The sequence below is a fragment of the Sus scrofa genome, chromosome 16, assembly GCF_054392235.1.
Source record: "Sus scrofa isolate SSC_HxYL_T2T_F1_AM1 chromosome 16, Sscrofa_HxYL_maternal_Yorkshire_Landrace_v2.0, whole genome shotgun sequence".
Lineage (NCBI taxonomy): Eukaryota > Metazoa > Chordata > Mammalia > Artiodactyla > Suidae > Sus > Sus scrofa.
In genome coordinates, this window is record NC_139398.1 from 42,189,255 (window position 1) to 42,209,806 (window position 20,552).

The 20,552-nt window shown below is 35.3% G+C and overlaps 1 protein-coding gene across 1 annotated transcript in view; it reads right to left on the reverse strand.

Annotated features, from left to right (window-relative positions):
- The window catches only part of EMB (embigin), a 105,464-nt gene extending 96,369 nt beyond the window's left edge, over positions 1-9,095 (reverse strand). Inside the window, exon 1 of the mRNA XM_021076596.2 lies at positions 8,943-9,095. Within this exon, the coding sequence (XP_020932255.2) occupies positions 8,943-9,095 (153 nt within the window). The remainder of the gene's footprint in view (positions 1-8,942) is intronic.
- Positions 9,096-20,552: the final 11,457 nt, after the last annotated feature.

Sequence of the window (20,552 nt, forward strand, 5' to 3'; positions counted from 1 at the left end):
TCTAGAAAAAAAATAAAACCATGGAGGAAATAAAAAGATCATTGGTTGCCAAATGTGGAATGAGGAGGGGAGAGATGAACAGGCAGAGCCTGGGGGATTTTTAGAGCAGTAAAAAATATTCTATGATATCACAATGATGGATACAGTGTATATGTCATTATACATTTGTCCAAACCCATGGAATGTATAATACCAAGAGTGAACCCTAGAATAAACTACGGGGTTTGGAGTGATTTTTTTTTTTCTTTTCAGGGCTATATCTGAGGCATATGGAAGTTTCCAGGCTGGGGGTTGAATTGGAGCTGCACCTGCAGGCCTAGGCCACAGCCACAGCAACACAGAATCCAAGCCGTATCTGTGACCTATGCTGAAGCTTGTGGCAATGCCAGATCATCCTTAACCCACTGAGCCAGACTGGGATTGAACCCGCATCCTCACGGACACTATGTTGGCTTCTTAACTTGCTGAGCCATCATGGGAACTTTAAGTTTGGGGTGATTATGGTGTGTCAATATGGGTTCATTCTTGGTTAAAAAAAAAAAAGTACCATTTTGGTGAGTGATGTTGACAGTGAGAGGGGTTATCCATTTGTGGGGGGATGAGAGGTATATGGGAAACCTCTGAACCTCACTCTAAATTTTTTTCTAAACCAAAAACTGTTCTAAAAAAAAATCATCAAAAGAGAGAAAACAATTCAAAAAATACTATTCATAATCAGTTTAATAGAGCAGAGATTTAGATAAACTTAAAAATAGTTTTTCAAGATACTGTTTTTTTTTTTTTTTTTTGGCTTTTTAGGGCCACACTTGCAGCATATGCAAGTTCCCAGGCTAGGGGTTGAATCAGAGCTGCAGCTGCTGGCCTAAGCCACAGCCACATCAATGCCAGATCTGAGCAGCATCTGAGACCTATGCCACAGCCACAACACAGGATCATTAACCCACTGAGCGAGATCAGGAATCAAACCCATGACCTCATGGATATTAGTTGGGTTCGTTACCACTGAGCCACAATGGGAGTTCCCAAGATATTCTTACTAAACATTCTCTAAAGAATAAGAAATATAATTTGTGCTTGACATTAAAAAAAGGTAGTGAATTTATTTGATATTATTAGGCAATCAGATATTATATTCTGCTTATATGTTCCACCGTGAAGTCTTACTCTGTGAAATTTCCTTTAAAAATAACTTTGTTTAAATATTACATGATATGACTTATATGTGGAATCTAAAAAAAATAGTACAATTCAATGTATTTCCAAAGCAGAAACAGACTCACAGACATAGAAAATAAACTTACGGTTACCAAAGGGTAAAGGCAAGAGGGAGGGAAAAATCAGGAGTATGAGATTTACAGATACATACTGCTACATATAAAATAGATAAACAACAAGGCCTTCTTGTATAGCACAAGGAACAATAGTCAATATCTTATAATAACCTATAATTGACAATAATCTGAAGTTGTATACCTGAAACTAATACAACATTGTAAATCAACTATAATTAAATAAAAATAAATAAGTAAAAATAAATAAAAATAACTTTGACTTTAGATTTATAAATGTGATGCAGGTATTAGTATGTAGCAGCTGGAAATCAGATGTTAATCAAACTGTGCAAAGTTATACAAGAAGTTCCTATTCAATCCTAGGTCTTTCAGGATAGAGAAAAGAGAAATTAGACTAAATAAAATAACTTCGAAAATCGCATCTGAAATCAGTCAATATGTAAATAAAGTTAGCACCTGTATACAGATGAGTCTCAAATCCTCCTGATCGTATTATCCATCTTGATGCTCATCAAAAGCACTTGTATATCCTGTTGTCACCTTCAGTTTAGCAAGCCCAGAGGAAATGTCTTTATCTCTACAAAAATAGTTTCACTTTCTCAGTTAAAATCCATCTTATTTTCTCAGTCATGAAGGCTTCAGAGTATACATTTGTCTTTCAGTCTTTGATTTTGAACCTCATGTTTAACTAGTTACCAAGCTTGAAATTTTTTTTCTAGTGAGATAAGAAAAAAGATTGTTGGTTATTTCTTATTTCCTTTCTTAAGCCTCAAACCCGAAAGGATGCAGGAAATTCTAAATGTAACAAGCATAGTTCAGTCATTTGCCTATAGTTGGAAGGAGCCTCTGAATCTAAAAATAGCCTTTGCCTAGAGTCCAGTGATCAAAATCTATTTTTGTCTTAGCTACTAACTAGCCTTGTGACATCAGATAAGACACTTCCCCTCTCTTTTTCAGTTACCTGATCTTCAAAATGGTGGGGAAGTGGGTGGTGTTCTAAAATAGATTCTAAAATTCTGTGTGATCCTCTCTCTAGTCATATTTGTCCCCTTTCTTTTTTCCATCCATCCGCACTGTAGCCAGTTCAATATAGGCACTTATCACTTTGTTTATTGATTTTTTTTTTTTTTTTTGGTCTTTTCTATGGCCACACCCACGGCATATGGATGTTCCCAGACAAGGGGTCCAGTCGGAGCTGTAGCGGCTGGCCTATGCCACAGGCCTACACCACAGCCACTGCAGCTCGGGATCCAAGCCTTGCCTGCAACCAACACCACAGTTCATGGCAACACTGGATCCTTAACCCACTGATGGAGGCCAGGGATCGAACCCAAAACCTCATGGTTCCTAGTCAGATTCATTAACCACTGAGCCACAACGGGAACTCCTGTTTATAGATTTAACATTACTTCAAAAATCACTGAAGCTCTGCGTCCTCACACTGATCTCTGACCTCCCTGATGGATTTAACTTTCTAAAAGACTGTTCTCTTTGTTAATTCCTTAACTAAAGTGGCTAACAATGTTCATTAAAATCAAATTCCAGATCTCGCTAAATCTGCCACTGAAATGTATCATACAAAACCCTCACAGGATCAACCTTTCTACTCCACTTAACCTGGATCTCTCATTATATGAAAACATGAACTGAGCTTTCTCATCTCTGCCCTTCTGCTCACTTTCTGTATACAAGTCTTCTCTACCTGGAATATCCTCTTCATTTCTTACTACCCACTGAACTCTTGCTCTGCTCGTATTCCACATCCTGTAAAAAGTCTGTTCTGGTTACCCCAAATCAAATGAGTTGTCTTGGAACTGATTCTCACATCAAATAAAAAAAAAAATTAAAAAAAAAAAACTTTTGAGTGCTAATAGGTGGAATGGGAGAGGAGACTCTCTGGCCCTCAGCAATGGAGAGGGTTCCCAAGTTGGGTGCCTTGTGGTGAGGGAACCACATCCCTCTTATCCCCTAGCCATCTGCTGAAGTTTTTTTTTTTTTTTTATTCTTTAAATAACAAGAGTAGACACTTCAGCACAAGCTGTTGGTGCCCTGCCTTAATTCATCTGCACTGTGCATGCTCTTACTAGGAGCACCTGAAATTCTCTGACTGAGGACTTTCCGGCTCCATGCAAAGCAGGCCACCAGTTCCAGGGAACTAATGCCCCCGGGAGAAACCCTCAACAAGTGAAAGATGAGAGTGTGTGGATAAATAGCCTAGTTTCTTTGCGCCTCAAACAGAATAAGTCTGACGCGTATTCCACATAGCATTCCACCGTCTTCAGGGAGATTGAGCCCCATTTGCCCCCAGAGGTAACCTACATAAGAACTTTCTTCCCAGTCTTGCTTCTCCACTTCCCAGCTAATCCTTTGGAAGGTCAAGTTCTATATAAATTGCTTGCACTCAAATACTTGTCTTGAGGATCTGCTTCTGAGAGAAATGAAGAGGCTTTTCTACATGTTTGGGGTTTTTTTTAATCTTTTTTCTTTTGCCTTATTTTGTCACATATAATTTAATCGTTTGAGAAAATTGTAATTTCATTTATGCTTTCACTTTTGATATTTATGTATTATGTTCTCTAGCTTTCTTTACCATGATTATAAGAATGTTTATTTTCTTTTCAGTGTATTATCTCTTAGTTTTGTTGATCATCGTTTCTTATTTTTGATTGTTATTGCTTCTGTGTCTTGTCGTCTTCTGTTTTATTAGCGTCTACTTTAACTTTTGGTATTTCTTTATGTTCCCTTGGTTTACGACATTTCAAACTATTTGAGACAATTGCTAAATTTAATCTCAATTTGTCTTATATTTTAATTAATGAATATAAAATTATACATTTATATCCAAATATTAATTTAGGACCCCCAGTTGGAACATAAATTGTCTTTTCTATTTATTAATTTTAAATATTTTTAAATCACCATTGTTATTTATTTAGCAGTGTATTATTTTATTTCCAAAATTTTGTGTTATAATAGATATCTTTTAATTTATTTTGACTAGAGAGTTGTGGACTATTTAATGTTATTCTTTTGAATCTCTTAAAACCTTTGTCCAAATTAATGACTCATTTTTATAAAGGTTCAAAATATGTGCTTAAAAATGTACATTATTGGGAGTACCCTTATAGTGCAGTGGGTTAAGGATCCAGCATTGTCACTGCAGTGGCTGGGGTTGCTGCTGTGACATAGGTTTGATCCCTGGCCTGGGAACTTCCACATGCCACAGTCACAGCATATATATATATGTGTGTGTGTGTGTGTGTGTGTGTGTGTGTGTGTATGTATATATGTGTATATATATATTCTCTTTATCTCTCTACTGGGAGTAGATATATTCACCATATATATCTGTGAATATATCTATTTACTAAAAAAATACCAGGTTCGGGCACTTCAAGACCTACTTTTTCTGCTTAACCTATCAATTTCTTAATTAGTTAAAATATCCTACCACAATTGTAAATTTGAGGGTTTTTTTACCTCTGTAATTATATCAGACTTGCTTTATATATTGCAGAATTCTGGTTCAATGCACACAAGTTTCAGTTGTCAAATTTTGGTTGATTGTTGATTATTATCATTGTGAAATAGTTCCCTTTGTCATTTTGAATGCATTCCAACTTCTGTCTTCAGAGATAATTCCAACTTGGCTCCTCTCTCTGCAGGTGCTAAGGCTTTGGCCACTGTGGATTTTCTAGGTGACAGCCACTGCTTGGGCCTAATAATTTCTAATCTGGCTTATTGCTATATGTCCCTTTTTGGTTTCTGACAGGTAGACATCTAAACACTTTACTTTCTTGTTATAATATTAAAAATTATACATTTGTACCATTATCTATATATCTATCAATCTTTCAGTTTTGTGTTTATATATATACACATATATACACACACATAATAACATATATGTATACACAGCAGGAAGATATGTATATATGTATGTACATGTATACAGAAGGAGAAAGAGAATGTATACACGAAGAGGCATATTAACCAGGATTCCTTTTACCATCTTGACAGTAAAGTCTATCTAATCTTTTCTTAAATAGAAAATGTGATTAATTGGCATTTCTATTCAACTTCTTGAATTGCAAATGTATTTCTTTCATTTGGAATTAATTTTCCTGAGCAATTAAGTGAATATCCTCATTGCTCTCCTAAGTTGCCCAAAATATTTCAATAAAAGTTGTAAATGACTACTCAGTCCTTTCACTAGAAATGCAAAGCTCCCCTTGAGCAATACTACTGATGTATTTCTATAAACGCCTTGTTAAATACTAGAAATGGTACCTGGGCTCATGCCCAAGCTTACATTAAGGAGGGAATGGTATTAATGTGCCCTTTGAAAAACGTCTTTTATAGCCTAGCAGGAAGAAAAATCACTTTACTCTCATAATTTGCTTTATGTATTGCTGTTATCATTGCTAATTACAGTACCCAATAAAGCATTTATTTATTAAGTCCCTTCAATTTAGTTTCCTCAATTAGTGAAATTTATTTTCCTCTCTCAGTAAAATTTCTTTTTCCCTATTAAAATTTTATACAGTTTGATTGGATAAAGAATGTAGATGGATAATCAGACTAACTCATGGCAAAGAGATTAGCTAAATTAATGCTTATTTTTTTTAATCATTCTTTTCAAACTTAAGAATTCCAGATCTTTTTCCTTTCTAAAAGTAAAAAAGGCTTAAGAAGTTCTAAGTCTTGTTAAGCCAGACATATCCACTTATGTCTGTAACAATTTTGAATGTGTTTTGACAGATTTTCTTCCTTTCTTTACTGTCTAGATTATAATTTATGGTTTTATTTTATATTAGTTAAATATTATAGTCGTTTTCAGGAAAAGAAAAAAGTTACCATAATCTAGCTGCCTTTATATTGACATAGATGAGACATTTACGAAATTTTAGTAATCTATTCAACTGCATTTCTCATAAAACACTCCCATGTCTGTATACTGTGTATTGCCAAGACTTGTATCTGTGTAGCTTAGAAAAATTGAGATAACTAAATAAAACAAAAGTAATTAAATATGGCACATTTTCAAAACCATTGTGACCATGCAACTTAAACAAAAACTATTAAAGCAAATATTGTTCAAATACATTTTTTTACATAACAATTTCCAGCATTATACATTATATAACATGAATTAAGGTATATCTTTCACATGTAAGCCAAAAAAGCTGTATTCTATTAATTGATTGCCAACAACCACTAATTTAAAAATATATGATTCATTTTATCATCAATATTAAAATTCTTATCCCCAATATGACTGAAGTTAAGATTCTTAAAAAAGTAAAATGAAATAATTTACTTAATATTATTTATAGAGTTGGTCTAATGGCATAGCTTATTTTTATTGTGTTTGAAATCAGATTTACATACATTTAAAAGAGAGTTTTGAGCTTCAGTGTACTAAATAATTTATATTATAAGTCAGAAAAATCTGGGAGTTCCCATCATGGCTCAGTGGTAACAAACCCTATCAGTATCCATGAGGATGGTGAGTTCGATCCCTGGCCTTGCTCAGTGGGTTAAGGATCCAGCTTTACCATGGTATAGGTCACAGATACAGCTGGGATCCCACATTGCTGTGGCTGTGGTGTAGGCTGGCAGCTGCAGCTCTGGGAACTTCCATATGCTGCAGGTAGTGTAATCCTAAAAAAAAAAAGAGCAAAAAGAAAAAATATAGGTCAGAAGAATCTTTCCTTAAGCATGTGTCTCTTCTAACATTTGACCTTGAAGTCTATCTAATCTTTTCTTAAGCAGAACAAAGTTATTAGTTGGCATTACAATGAAATTACCTGCTAAAGTGCTAGTAGTCTATTAGGTTTTCTGATGTTTTGCTTGTTTTCTTTTTTGTTTTAATCTTTGCCTTGGTTTGATTATCTTAGCCTCTTGAGAAAACTGTTTCTTCATGTATGCTTTCAAATTTCTGACTTGTGTTTTATTATGTTCTCTTATAATCTTTTTGTTGTTGTCTTTTTGCCTTTTCTAGGGCCGCTCCAGCGGCATATGGAGGTTCCCAGGCTAGGGGTCTAACTGGAGCTGTAACCACCAGCCTACGCCAGAGCCACAGCAACGTGGATCTGAGCCGTGTCTGCGACCTACACCACAGCTCATGGCAATCCTGGATTCTTAGCCCTGAGAAAGTGCGGGGATCGAACCTGCAACCTCATGGTTCCAACCTCATGGTTCCTAGTCGGAGTCACTAACCACTGCGCCACAACGGGAACTCCATGTTCTCTTATAATCTTTAATATAGCTTATGTCTCTATTTTCATTTTTAGCAAAAATTCCTAACTTCATTTGCAATGTGCAATAAAAATAATTGCTTTGGTCATATATTAGAACATATTAGTCTCTTCCAATTGTATCACTGACCCTCTGATCTTAAAATTTTAAGTTTCCACCATTTTTTAAATTATAAATGTGATTATTGAGACTACTTTCTTATTTATTGAATGTTTGAAGAGCTTCAGATGGAAAGATTTGGTAATAAAGAAGTTTCACTTTTGATTCATAAAAAGTGTGGATTTCCGCCCAGAAGAGTAAAATTTCTGAAAGCATTGTTTGTTTTTAATCAATAATCATTTTTCTTTGTAACAATGTATTTATAATTGCTTGTAACTATGATTGTGTTATTTTCTTTATTGGATTTCTCAATTTCCAAATGGTTTTTCTTTGACATCTATGAGAGGAATGACTCATGAAGCTCCCACCTTAATAGGACATAATTGTTCTGGGCAAGAGGAATAAAAGTGAGAGAGTGGGTCAAAGATTAAGAGGAGAAAATGAGCACATCAATTTTGTTAAGCAAAGAGCTCCTCAGAATAGTTCTGAAAGCCTCGCTAGATCCACAGTTTGGGGCTCAGTGGAAAAATGACACTAGGAAAGTCCCCAGGGAATGAAGCAAGAGGGGGAGGAGAACAAAAAGGAGAAGAGGAAGAAGGGGAAAATAGAGAAGTAATTGATGATTTCATGTAAATTCTGGAATTGTATTACAGAATTTCTTTCAGTTGTTCAGGATTTGTCTTATAATGAATGCAATCTTAATTTGGACAAAAGGATAGCTTTGTAATTCACAAGTAAGGGGAAAGACATCGTACTTCACCTACTCAGAATTGTTCTTGGCATGAAGAACAGGCAGCACAGAAACTGTGGCAAGTATGGAAGCCATTGTGCATCAATAGGCTTTGCCATTGAGCTTTTACTTTGCTTTATTTTTTGTTAATAGAGAACCTACTGGCTCTAAATGTGTGTGTGTGTGTGTGTACACCTTGAATGCAAATTAGGATGCCTTTGAATTTGAAATAAAGAATAGTGCTGACATTGTGACAGACTACTCATTTTATGCTTTTATAACTACCCTCAAGTAAGCATTTGAAACACTTTGCAATCTCAACGTATTATTAAATAGTCAGGTTGATGCAACGTATTTTAAAATAGTTTGACATTTCTAACGATTTGGACTTGAGCTCTAGGCTTTAACACAAATTACTTGGACATTGAGGTGATCTATGCTTGTCTCCCAATACACTGTCTGGAGCAACTGTACAAAAATATAAATCTTATTTCACTTCCCAGCTTAAATCCTCTAACAGTTACCCAAGGCCAAACTCCTTAACAAAACACTAATGGTGCCTGAAAGAAAGGTCCAGGCTCATGGTTCTCCATGCTCCCTTCGTGCCAACTGCAATGATCATGTTCTAGATCTTCCAAAGTTCCATAATCCACAGGTCGTCGACACCTTTGTGTTGCCTGCTTTGTGCTGAAATGTGAAATGGGCCCATCCATCCTTCCATCCATTCCATTGCATAAATCTTGCTTTATGTATGAACTCAAAATTGACTCCCTGGACTCCCAGATTAGATCAAGTCCCTCTGTGACATGCTCATCTAGGGCCCAATATTTTCTTTTGTACCACTTGTCACAGTTTAATAATGAGTGAAGATAAAATTAATAACCTCTGTTATACATTACACTCTGAAGTACATGAGTACAAATAGACCTTATCGATTTTACTCACCATATTATCCTCACAACCTAGCACTGTACTTAGGAAGGAGTAGGTGTCCAAGAACTATTTCTGATTGAATGAATGAATACCTGGCATGATAGTTGTAACTTTTTAAATATATATGGGTGAAAAATAAATATATTCTAATCACCAATAAATAGAAGAACCGTCGTTTTGTAATGTATGTAGGTGAATTCAGATATTTTCAAGAGTCCTATCATGTTCACACTGGACATAAGTTTAATTTTTCTGAAAATAGTGGCAACATGTTCCTTTTCTATGTTCTGTTCTCTCCACCATATTTAGAAAGTTTGTTATATTGGAAAATATATGTGAGAACATGCGATAGTATCTTGGTCTGAGTCCCCCTCATAAGTAACCCCTGAAAAAGGAATTCAAGTGTAAATAGTTTAGATAGGAGATGACCTCAGGAAACACTGGTAGCCGAGTGAGAAAATGAAACAGGGAATGGAGACAACTCTAATAGGACAGTAAGGTAATAACAACGTAGTGGCAAGGGTGTTATGAAGCAAGTTACTACTTTAGGTTTGGGGACCCAAAGTAGAGCATGACCTCAGCCTTATCCCAAGGGAGGAGCAAGAGAGCTGGGGTATTTAAATACAAACTCCTATCAGTTGTGACTGAAAGATGTTCCTAAGGGATGGAAATTTCCTAGGACTTCCAGCCAGCAGCTACCTTGCCCCAGCATAGCAGCCTCTATCTGCCAGAGAAAACCCACAAAGAAGGGTACATGCTGCTCCTGGAAGCCTGCTGACAGGCACTGCAATCTTAAGAACCTATGGGACATGGCAGGGCATAAAGTTTGCTTCTAGTAAGCTTCACAAATAGTTCTCAGTACAGTAAACACTGTATTTGATGATTCCAAAGACTTGGGGGGGGGTCTCTAATCTAGTTTTAATCGTATTCCTGAATGAAGTGTTAAAATTGTGGGTGGTCTGTTTTTAAATATAATGATAACAGGAATGGACAACTACAGATTATAGCAATGGGTGGCATTGCTAAACCTATACAGAAGCAAGTAGCCCTTAAAAGACTTTGGGATGGGAATTAGCACAGTATTTGAAGGCTTAATCTAAAACATGGTTATAGAAAACTTCCAGACATACGTGAATACAACTTGAAAAATAATTTGGCAAGAAGTAGATCATTTTTTTTTTACCACATATGTTGGAATTGACCAAATTTGCTAAGTGGAAGCAAGCACAGCAAAACAAATAAGCATATGGGTCCTAAGGAGATTAAAAAAGAGAGGGCTGAAATGGAAGAACATCAAAATAAAGATATTGGTTATCTTGTGATATTTTCACATAAATCTGATAGACTTTGGGATTAGTGTATTGGAGTTACTCCTAGCCATTCCACATGATATCATTAGCTTTCCACCCTAAAAATAAACCACTGAAAGAGAATGCGGTGATAAGGAATATCACACTTACATCCCATATAGTAAAATAAACCGTTGAATTTATTTTGTAATTTTCAATAAAAGAAAATATTTTATACACATTTATTACTCTCACAATATCTCTCAATAATAAATATTGTCATTTATCTGATAAAGGATTTGGAAGCAATACCATAAAATTTAGGGAAAAAAAGTTTTTCTAATTCTTCAAAAGAATGTGATAGTATCCAAATTTATAGGGATAGAGCTATAATGGAAAAAAAAAAAAAGACTGTAAGCAACCCTTAATGCTGTAGTGCTCTCATATGCATTGTTTCAGCTAATCCTCAAACTATTCCATTTTAAAAGTAGGAAATTAAGTCTAATACTAAACATCTAAGTATGATATCTCCCAGCTCCAAAAAAAGTAGCTATTGAATTGGACCTACCTCTGTTTCCCCAAAATAAATCCAAAAAATCTTATCTCCTTCTCCATTCATCTTCTCCTCCTTCAAAGTAGAATGGAGGAACTGACTTTTCCTATTGAAGACCAGTCCTTTCACTGATGCTCTGAATTATCTCACCTTTTGCCTTCTTAGGAAATTGACACTACCAATTATCCTTCTTCCTTGCCTCAACCACATCAGCTTTTAAATATCTTCATGTCTTTTCCATATTTAAGACCAGTCAACACACGTGTGCACACACACACACACAACTGAAAATCTGACCTTAAATCTCTCTCCATCTACCCTTTCACAGCCAAACTCTAAGTTGTCCAAATTCGCCTTCTTTTCCTTCCCCACCCCTTCACTCCTCATTCCCCATGATTAACCCAACAGATTTTTATTAACCTCATTTTATTTAAACTTCTTGTACCTTTTGTACCTGTTGACCACTCCTTCCTTGGCTTCATTGTTACTATTCATTGCTATCGTCCCCTCACATTCTGGCTCCAACTATTTCATTTCGTTGTCAAGATTTTTCTCCTTTACCCACAAATGAAATACTTCAAGGCTAGTACTCTCTTTCTCCTCTGTTTTATCAAAGCAAAGTATAAGATTTTGTCTGGGAAATTTGTAACTATGGATAGATGTTTAATTCAGACAATAGTGACTCTACAGTTGTGAAGCAATTAATTACATGAGACATTGTATGGACTTCGAGTGTGCCTGAGTTCTACGGACAACTTATTAGAACAAATAGAACTTGCTGCCATCTGTTTTTTTAAACTATAAACCATTCTAAAAACACCAGTAGCTACATTTATAAAACAACATAAGAAAACTCTAGTTTGTGGGAAGAGATACTATCTCTCTCTCTCTCTTTCATCCTGGGACTTGCCATATTAGACACTGTCTATTGAATGACTACTTTTACGATTAAATGCTGCTGCAATGACACGATCAAGCTGCCCTCTTCACCAAGTGTAAAAGAACAGCCTTAAGCCTCACCTTATTTCGTTGCTGCCTACTCTGGAGACAACCCTCAATAGCTCAAATCCCAGTTATTCTTTATCCTTGCCCTTGAATTTCAAAATGTAAATCGTGTATATTATCTGTCTCACCTATGGCTGCTTTGCAAGCACAGCATGGATTGCTTACACAGTACAGATTACAGGTACAATTGCAACTGAAATCAGTATCAATTATTTTTCTGTGGATGCCAAGAACACTGAACAGGTGAATTGCTGCTGTATTTTTCGGTGCTAAAATGTATGCAAAAATCCTTGTTGTCTTTCCTTTGTTTTACTCCTTACCAAATAGGCTTGAAAAATATAGATCATTGTTGTGGGATGCTGGCTTATTTTTACTAAAGTTTCATTATTATAGTATATATTTATAAAACTTGAGGAATAGTAATATATTAAGAATTTCTTTACAACTTTTGGCTGGTGCTAAACTTGAAAATAAACTAATATATTAATAAAATGCATGATCTGAAGAGTTTGCCAAACTTTAACAAAATATTATTTATGTAAAGAACAATGCACAGTGATCCATACTTTATGCTGCTTGTTTTACTTAGTAATATAATGGACTAGGAAATTATTTAACAAATATAGTATTTATAATATTAATAGTAATGCTAGTAATGAAAGATTTTTGCATGCTAAATTTCCACAAAGGCTTTTATGAATTCTTATTGAGAGAGAGTGATAATAACTTTCAGAAATGTAATCACTTAATATAATCAGTTAAACTAGACATGTTTCATCTATTCTTTTACCTAAGTTTACCTAATAACTTTCAGAAATGTAATCACTTAATATAATCAGTTAAACTAGACATGTTTCATCTATTCTTTTACCTAAGCTGACAATATTATTTTTTATTGTTATGGTTATTTTGTTTGCACATTACCAGTAAAGTGTAGAATCAGCTAAAAATGTTAAGTATGATTTTTTTCAAGAATGTAGATCTTAGATTTATGACTCCCATTAATCTCAACATCAGCATTTTTTAGTCTAAATTTTCTAGTTAAATGTTTATTTATATATCCCAAACATTTGCTATGCTGCTATGTGGTCCTAATAATTAAAATTTTAACTGCCCTGAATAATGGTAGTCTGAATAATAGTATTATAAATATTATTAAATATTCTAATAAAATACCAATAAATATTCTAATAAAATCAGAAGTTAATTGCTCTGAATAGTGTTATTCAGCACTAAGTTACCTAAATTTGACTCTGCCATAACTCCACTGCTAGCTACATAGCTTGTTTCAACTTCTTAATGTTTCTTTTTCTGTATTAGGGAACACTGAAATGAATATTTTCCAGCAAATAACCATTTAGAAAATTTGCAAATAACTGTTTAGAAGATTTATTTGAATTTGAAGGACGCTTTTTAAAAAAATCAACTTTATTGACATAAAATTTGTATGTAATAAAATGCTTGCTTTAATTATAAAGACCAATGAGTTTTGACAAATGTATGCTTTTATATAACCACCAATACAAATATAGAAAATTTTCATCACCTAAGAGACTTTCCTTTAACTACTTTGCAATCAACTCCATCCTTCGTTCAAATCCCCAACTCAAGCCTACTTACCAACTTTCTATTGCCGTATATTAGTTTGGCCTGTCCTAGAATGAGATATAAATTAATTATATAGTATTTATGCTTGTGGCTGGCTTTTTTGGTTCAGTATACTATTTTCTGAGATTTATCCATGTTGTCATCGGTATCAGTAGCTTGTTCCTCCATATTGCGAGGTAGTATTCTGTTGTATGGATTTGTTCATTTATTTATGTGTTGAGAGATATTTCGGTTGTTTCCAGCTTGAAGAGATTATAAATAAAACTGCTATCAACATCTTGTACAAGATTTTTTGTGGACATATATTTTTATTTCTCTAGGATAAATACTTACTCTGGAGTTTCTGGGTCATAAGTTAAGTATGGGTTTAATTTTACAAGAAACTACTCAAGCATTTCCCAAAGTAATTGTACCATTTTACATGTCAACCAGCATTGTATGAGCATTCCAGTTGCTCCACATTCTTGCCAACACATCAGTTTTTCTAGTTATTGTAGAACCATAGGACTATGAGACCACACATGAAGTTGTCTTGGAGACCACAGGATTTCTGAGATCAAAAAAAATTTTTTATTTATTTATTTATTTATTTATTGTCTTTTTTAGGGCTGCACCCACAGCACATGGAGGTTTCCAGGCTAGGGGTCTAATCAGAGCTATAGCCTCAGGCCTGTGCCAGAGCCACAGCAATACCAGATCCAAGCCACATCTGTGACCTATACCACAGCTCATGGCAATGCCGGATCCTTAACCCACTGAGCGAGGCCAGGGATCGAACCCGCAACCTCTTGGTTCCTAGTTGGATTTGTTAACCACTGAGCCAGGACGGGAACTCCCTTTTTTTTTTTTTTTTTTTTTTTTTTTTTGCTAATTTGAATCATTTCCTAAGGATGTATTCCCAGAAGAACATTATTAGGTCAAGAATAGTAAATATTTTTATAACAATTGCCAAAAAGAATGATAATGTGATGAAGGCATCATTTGTCAAAAGAAATTCTATGTTCCCTTTTCCACAGAGAGTATTTCTCCACAGATTTAAAACAGGATTCATTGAATTTTATTGCATTCATTTTACTAAAATATTTGTATATTATCAAACTTATTTGCATAATATACTCTCCCCTCATCTACTTCTCTGTTTATTCAACATTCATTTATTCCAAGAGCAATCTTATGACCATTCCCCTAATTTTACAAGCAAAATTAAATAAATGAGAGTAACTGCTAATGAGTATGGGACTTAGAGTAATTAACATTTTCTAAAATTGATTGTAGTAATGGTTGCACAACTCTGAATATAATGAGTCATTGAATTGTACATTTCAAACAGGTGAATTATATGGTATATGAATTTTGTCACAGTAAAGCCATTATCTAAAAAATTAAATAAGGTAAGGAAATATGAATGTGAATATAAAGCTTCTGCATCATGTCTCCAATAATTGAATTCTCACCCAGCTGAAAACCAAAATCAATTTTGTGGGGCAACTTCCAAGCACATTTATAAAAGAAAGAAAATAATGTCTTCTATCAGAACATTATCATAATAACTATAACAAGAATGTACTAAATTTTTGTTTGATGCCAGGTGCTGAGCTAAACATTTAAAATGAATTCACTCATTTAATCTTAACTCTAAAGTTACTACTATTTGCTACAGATTTAGATGAGAAACCCTATATTTAGTAGAAAGTAACAGAGAGTTTCCAGAGCTCAAATCCCAGATATATCTAATATAATTGTTTTGAATCTTCACTTCCCAATATTAGAGCATAATATCAAGAAGATTCTATTGCCGTTGATTGTGGCCAAAAAGTCTACACATGCAGATACAGAGTCATACAAAGGCCAGAAAAGTAGTATGTACACATCAAAATCAGCCTGCTCTGCTGAAAACCTAGATCCAGAAATCCTAAACTCCTAAATCAAGAAATCCTAAATTTTTTGAGTTTACCTGGAAGTAAGGGGTTCTGACACATCTTCCACTTAGGGCTGTCCTCATGTTCAACATCAGTTTAAAACCTCATTAATTCTTTGTTTAACCACTATAATAATACTTTAGGTTCCATGACACTTTGTAGTCAGTAAAGAGATATGGTAATGGTTAAGACAACTTATGGCCAGTCTTTTGAGAATTATCAATTATTGGTTCTGTAAGAAATCCTGAAATTTTATTTTTATAAGTAAGGGTACACTTCCCAGAGAAGCTAAGGCAATTTTCCAAGGTAAAGCAACTCTTTTAAAAAAAAAGAAAAGAAGGGAACAGTCTCAGGTGTCTTGAGCCGGGGTTCAGGAATCCTTTTACCACATTATATTGGTTATTACTGGTTAATAAGTGTTAGTTTCCTTTTATGCCTACAATCCCTGTTAAATATCCAACACTGACCCAGTAATCATTCACGATGCTGTTTCCATGGTCTCTGGTATAGTCTGCTATCTGATTGCAAACTCTGGAAATAAACTTGGCATTATTCCAGACTCTACTCCTGCCAAGTCCAATTTCATCAGGGAGTAATAAAAAACAACAATACAAATTTTTGCTTTAATGTTCAAAGAACACTTCTGGATCATTGAATTTTGGATAGCATTTCATCTGTGGGATGCAAATTATTCTAATTACAACTTTACCTTATAAAAAAGAACACCTGCGTTTTCAGGGCAACATCCCCTAAACAATATTGAATTGAATAAATTAAATTATGCTCGCATTTAATAGTAGTTAAGAAATGATGAAAAAGAAAGAATTATATTTGCTGCTAGGGAAACCACTGGATGGTTAGAGAACTTTACGGAAGGAACACTTTAGAATTTTATACTGTACGCATTTGTACCATGCGCATTCAATTTTTTTAAAAAAATAATAGCATATAAATCTTGTACAACAGTTCTTCAGTATTGACATTCTAACAATGAACTATTTCCTTTAGAAATGCAATTAGACAGGAACTGAGATTTGCACTAAGTATACGTAATTTTTCCTGATAACTAAATCTTTCAGCTCTTAGATTCATCACTGTGTTTATTTCACTATTCCTTCTCTAAGTATAAATTCTATATAAAACAATGGTGTTTGCCAGGCATTAGACTAACTCTGTGGTACAGAGAACATAGTCCCTTATGGAGTTTTTATAGTGTTAGAAGGAATCATTACTAAAGACATCTCATCTTTGCCTCTTCAAACGAAGGGTAATCTCTGCACATTCATAGTCTTTTTCTTTTCTTTTTTTATGGCTGCATCTGTGGCATATGGAAATTCCCAGGCAAGGGGTCGAATTGGAGCCCAGCTGCAGGCTTACACCACAGCCACAGCAATGCCTAATCCAAGCCACATCTGCAACCTACACCACAGCTCATGGCAACACTAGATCTGTAACACACTGAGAATCCCTGAGCAAGGCCACTCTTGCTGAGTGTCCCCGAGCAAGGCCAGCGATTGAACCCACATCCTCATGGATACTAGTTGGGTTTGTTTCTGCCAAGCTACAATGGAAACTCCCACATTCATATGGTCTTAATGACTTTTGATGGACATCTAATATTGAAATAAAGCACTAGGGCTGTATTTTTAACTTTGTGTCTCTTCCTTCTAAACAGAAGACCCTCAATATCTAGAGCACTGGATGTTGTTAGAAGTGTTACCAAACTTCTAATATTTTTTATTCTTACAGTTTTCAGTCTTCCATGAGAGGTGAAACAAGAGAAGTAAACTTGAGAAAAATTGTATATTCAATAAGTGAGACTCTGAAATATGTCCCTGTAAAGAACCTGGCTACTTACAGGGACTCTGGGAAACTATGGTGATTCTAAGAGAACTTTGGGTTCATATATTTGATCCCCATAAATCACATTACCAAGAGCTAACTTTTTCTCTTTGTGAGATTAACAGAAGGGAAAATTGGTAACTGGGCTGCTTTGACTGCCATAACAAAATACCATAGATTGGGTGGCTTAAACAACAGAAATGTTATTTCTCACCATTTTGGAAGCTGAAAGCCCCAGATAAAGGTCCAGCAGGTTTAATTTCTGGTGATACCTTTTTTCCTGACTTGCAGATGGTCACCTTCTAGCTGTGTCCTCACATGGCAGAAAGAAAGAACAAGCCCTCTAGTGTCTCTTCTTATAAGGGCACTAACCCTATTGTATAATGAAGGTAGGACACAAATATTCAGCCCACAGCAGGTAAATTAAATAATCATATTTATATTTGTCATATCATTTTTATTTCTATGTAATTGATTTTATTAATTATGATTTTAATTAGTTATATTACTGATATTCTATAATGACATGAATAGAAATTCTTCTGAAATATCCATTTTAATGTAATTTTTAGTCAAACTCAGAAATAGCATCTATCCTTCAAATATCTCAAAAGAAATTATCAAGGTACTATGACCTGTAGTGAATTTTTATTTTTTTAATTTTAATTTTTATTTTTTATGACCACACTTGTGGCACATGAAAGTTCCCAGGCCAGAGATTGAAGCTGAGCCACAGCTGTGACCTAATGCCACAACTATGGCAATGCTGGATCATTTTAACTCGCTGCACTGGCCCAGAATTGAACTCATGCCTCTGCAGAGACTCAAGTTGCTGCAGTCAGATTCTTAACCTACTGTGCCACAGTGGGAACTCTGATGTAGTTAATTTTTAGACCCAAGGCTTTTGGTTCCCTGTCTCCCTATGTATATATTTAATGCTATAGACATCTATAAGTACAGAAATAACCTTTACTATTATCAAAAAAGTGTCTCCCAAGGTCAGAGTAAAAAGCTGTGTTGAGCATTTTTGTTGTGAGATTGATATTACTGTTTGATGAGGTGAATGAAAGAGCAAAATTCCCTGATGAAGTTTGTGTCTCAGTACAGTCTCCAAATAAGAACGAGGCTTGGTTGCTATGAAGCTTTCCCCTGGGGTTTTCTTTAAAAGGTTATAATGTTAGTTTTCAACGACTTTCCTTAATACAGTATTTGTGAAACCAATCAAGTGTAGTGATCCTTCATCTGGAAATTTCTCAGACTTCATCTAATGGATCTTTAAGTTGTTTGTACAGATCACGGGTCAATGAATTAAGCTAGTGGTTTTATTCTTCGTGGGGTGTTTAATGGGATGGTACGATAAACAGAAAACACAATGGCTTTTCTTCATAGGAAAGTAAATATACCTAATGAATATTTTTCATTTATACACCACAGTGATGCCACCTCGTCTTCCTTCCAGAATGACTATTATTTGTCTTCAATCAACAGACAGCTGAGTGTACAGTGTTTGCTAAACTACCTTAGCACTTACACTTGCAGTACTTCCTAAACTGTAATGTGTTAGTGAACCAGTCAAAGATAATGTTAAACCACCCTTTCTAACTTTCAGGTCTAGGAGGTATAGGGTGGAGCCTGAAATTCTGAGATTCTAGGGGTGATACCTGAGGTTGATGGCCCAGGCCACACTTTGAAGAACAAGGCTCCAAAAGGCCCAAGGCACAGTCACTTCTCTTAAAAATGTACAAAACGTGATTTGATAAAGTAACATCACTATCCTACTCTCTGTGGGTGCTTTGAGGATTGGTGAGATTACATATGTCAAGCAGCTGACACAAGATAGTTCAAAAATAATAGAAACTATTAATTGAATAAACAAGAGACAGTGTCTATTATACTTAGATTCATGTAGCTTTATTCACCTAAGACAGAGAGCTTGAAGGGCTTGTCATGGTAGCACAGGCATATTGACATCAGTTTGTTGAAAACAGTAAATTCTAGAGATGTAGGACTTGACTTTCAAAGTGGGAGTAAACTCATCAGTCATAGTAAACACTTTCAGTCATAGTGATAACAAAGTAAAAGCAGTACTTTCATCTGGTAAAATTAAAGTTTTGGAAACCAGTGTGGACATTTTGCAAGTCAAGTATAGATTTGACTCGATGAGGGCACATGGGTAATGATGAAAGTAATGAGGGGGTAGAAAGAAAGACCAACATTTATGGAGTGCCTACTCTCAGCCAGGCAACATGCTTTCCATTACACTGGTTGCATGTCAAAACCATCTGGGAGACATTTAAATGCATGCACACATCTAGGTGTCACTCCCAGAGCCCCCCAGATTCTCTGTGGGAAGGTCCAAGTAAATCTCTTTAAAATCTCTTCAGGGAGTTCCCTGGTGGTCTAGTGGCTAGGACTCATTGCTTTCGCTGCTGCAGCCAGGGTTCAGTTTCTGATCTGAGAATTCAGAACTCACATCAAACTGCTGCGTGTCATGGCCAAACAAACAAACAAACAAAAATTAAAAAAGAAATAAAAGCTTTTCAGAGCCTCCTCCTCTGTTATGGCAAGTGTATCACTATTTACCCAGGAGACTTTCTCCCCAGAATTCCTACAGGGAGGCCTCCACTCCTTCTCTTCCCCACTTCTCCTCCTCCAGCCTGGCCACCTTCATATAACAAACCCCAGGGAAGAGATAAGTGGTTATAGCAGACATCTGTACCCAGCTCCTGTGACAGCCTTCTGTTGTATTCTCAAAAGTCTAGATTTAAATCAAAACATATTTAAAATTACCTTTTTTCTCTTCTCATCTCTGCTCTACTGAATTCCTCCAAGGCCATGTAGGCACCTCTGTTTACAGAGGGAATACCCAGGAGGTGCAGACAGGAAAGAGCTGCACACAGTTCAATTCTGCACAATTCTTCTTCACTACAACAAATGGTCTGAGTCAGGGTATGATTCCAGGTCTATTGCTGTACTATGCCTTGCTGCCAAGCACTGCAAGCTGTCTAGGAAAAAAGCAGT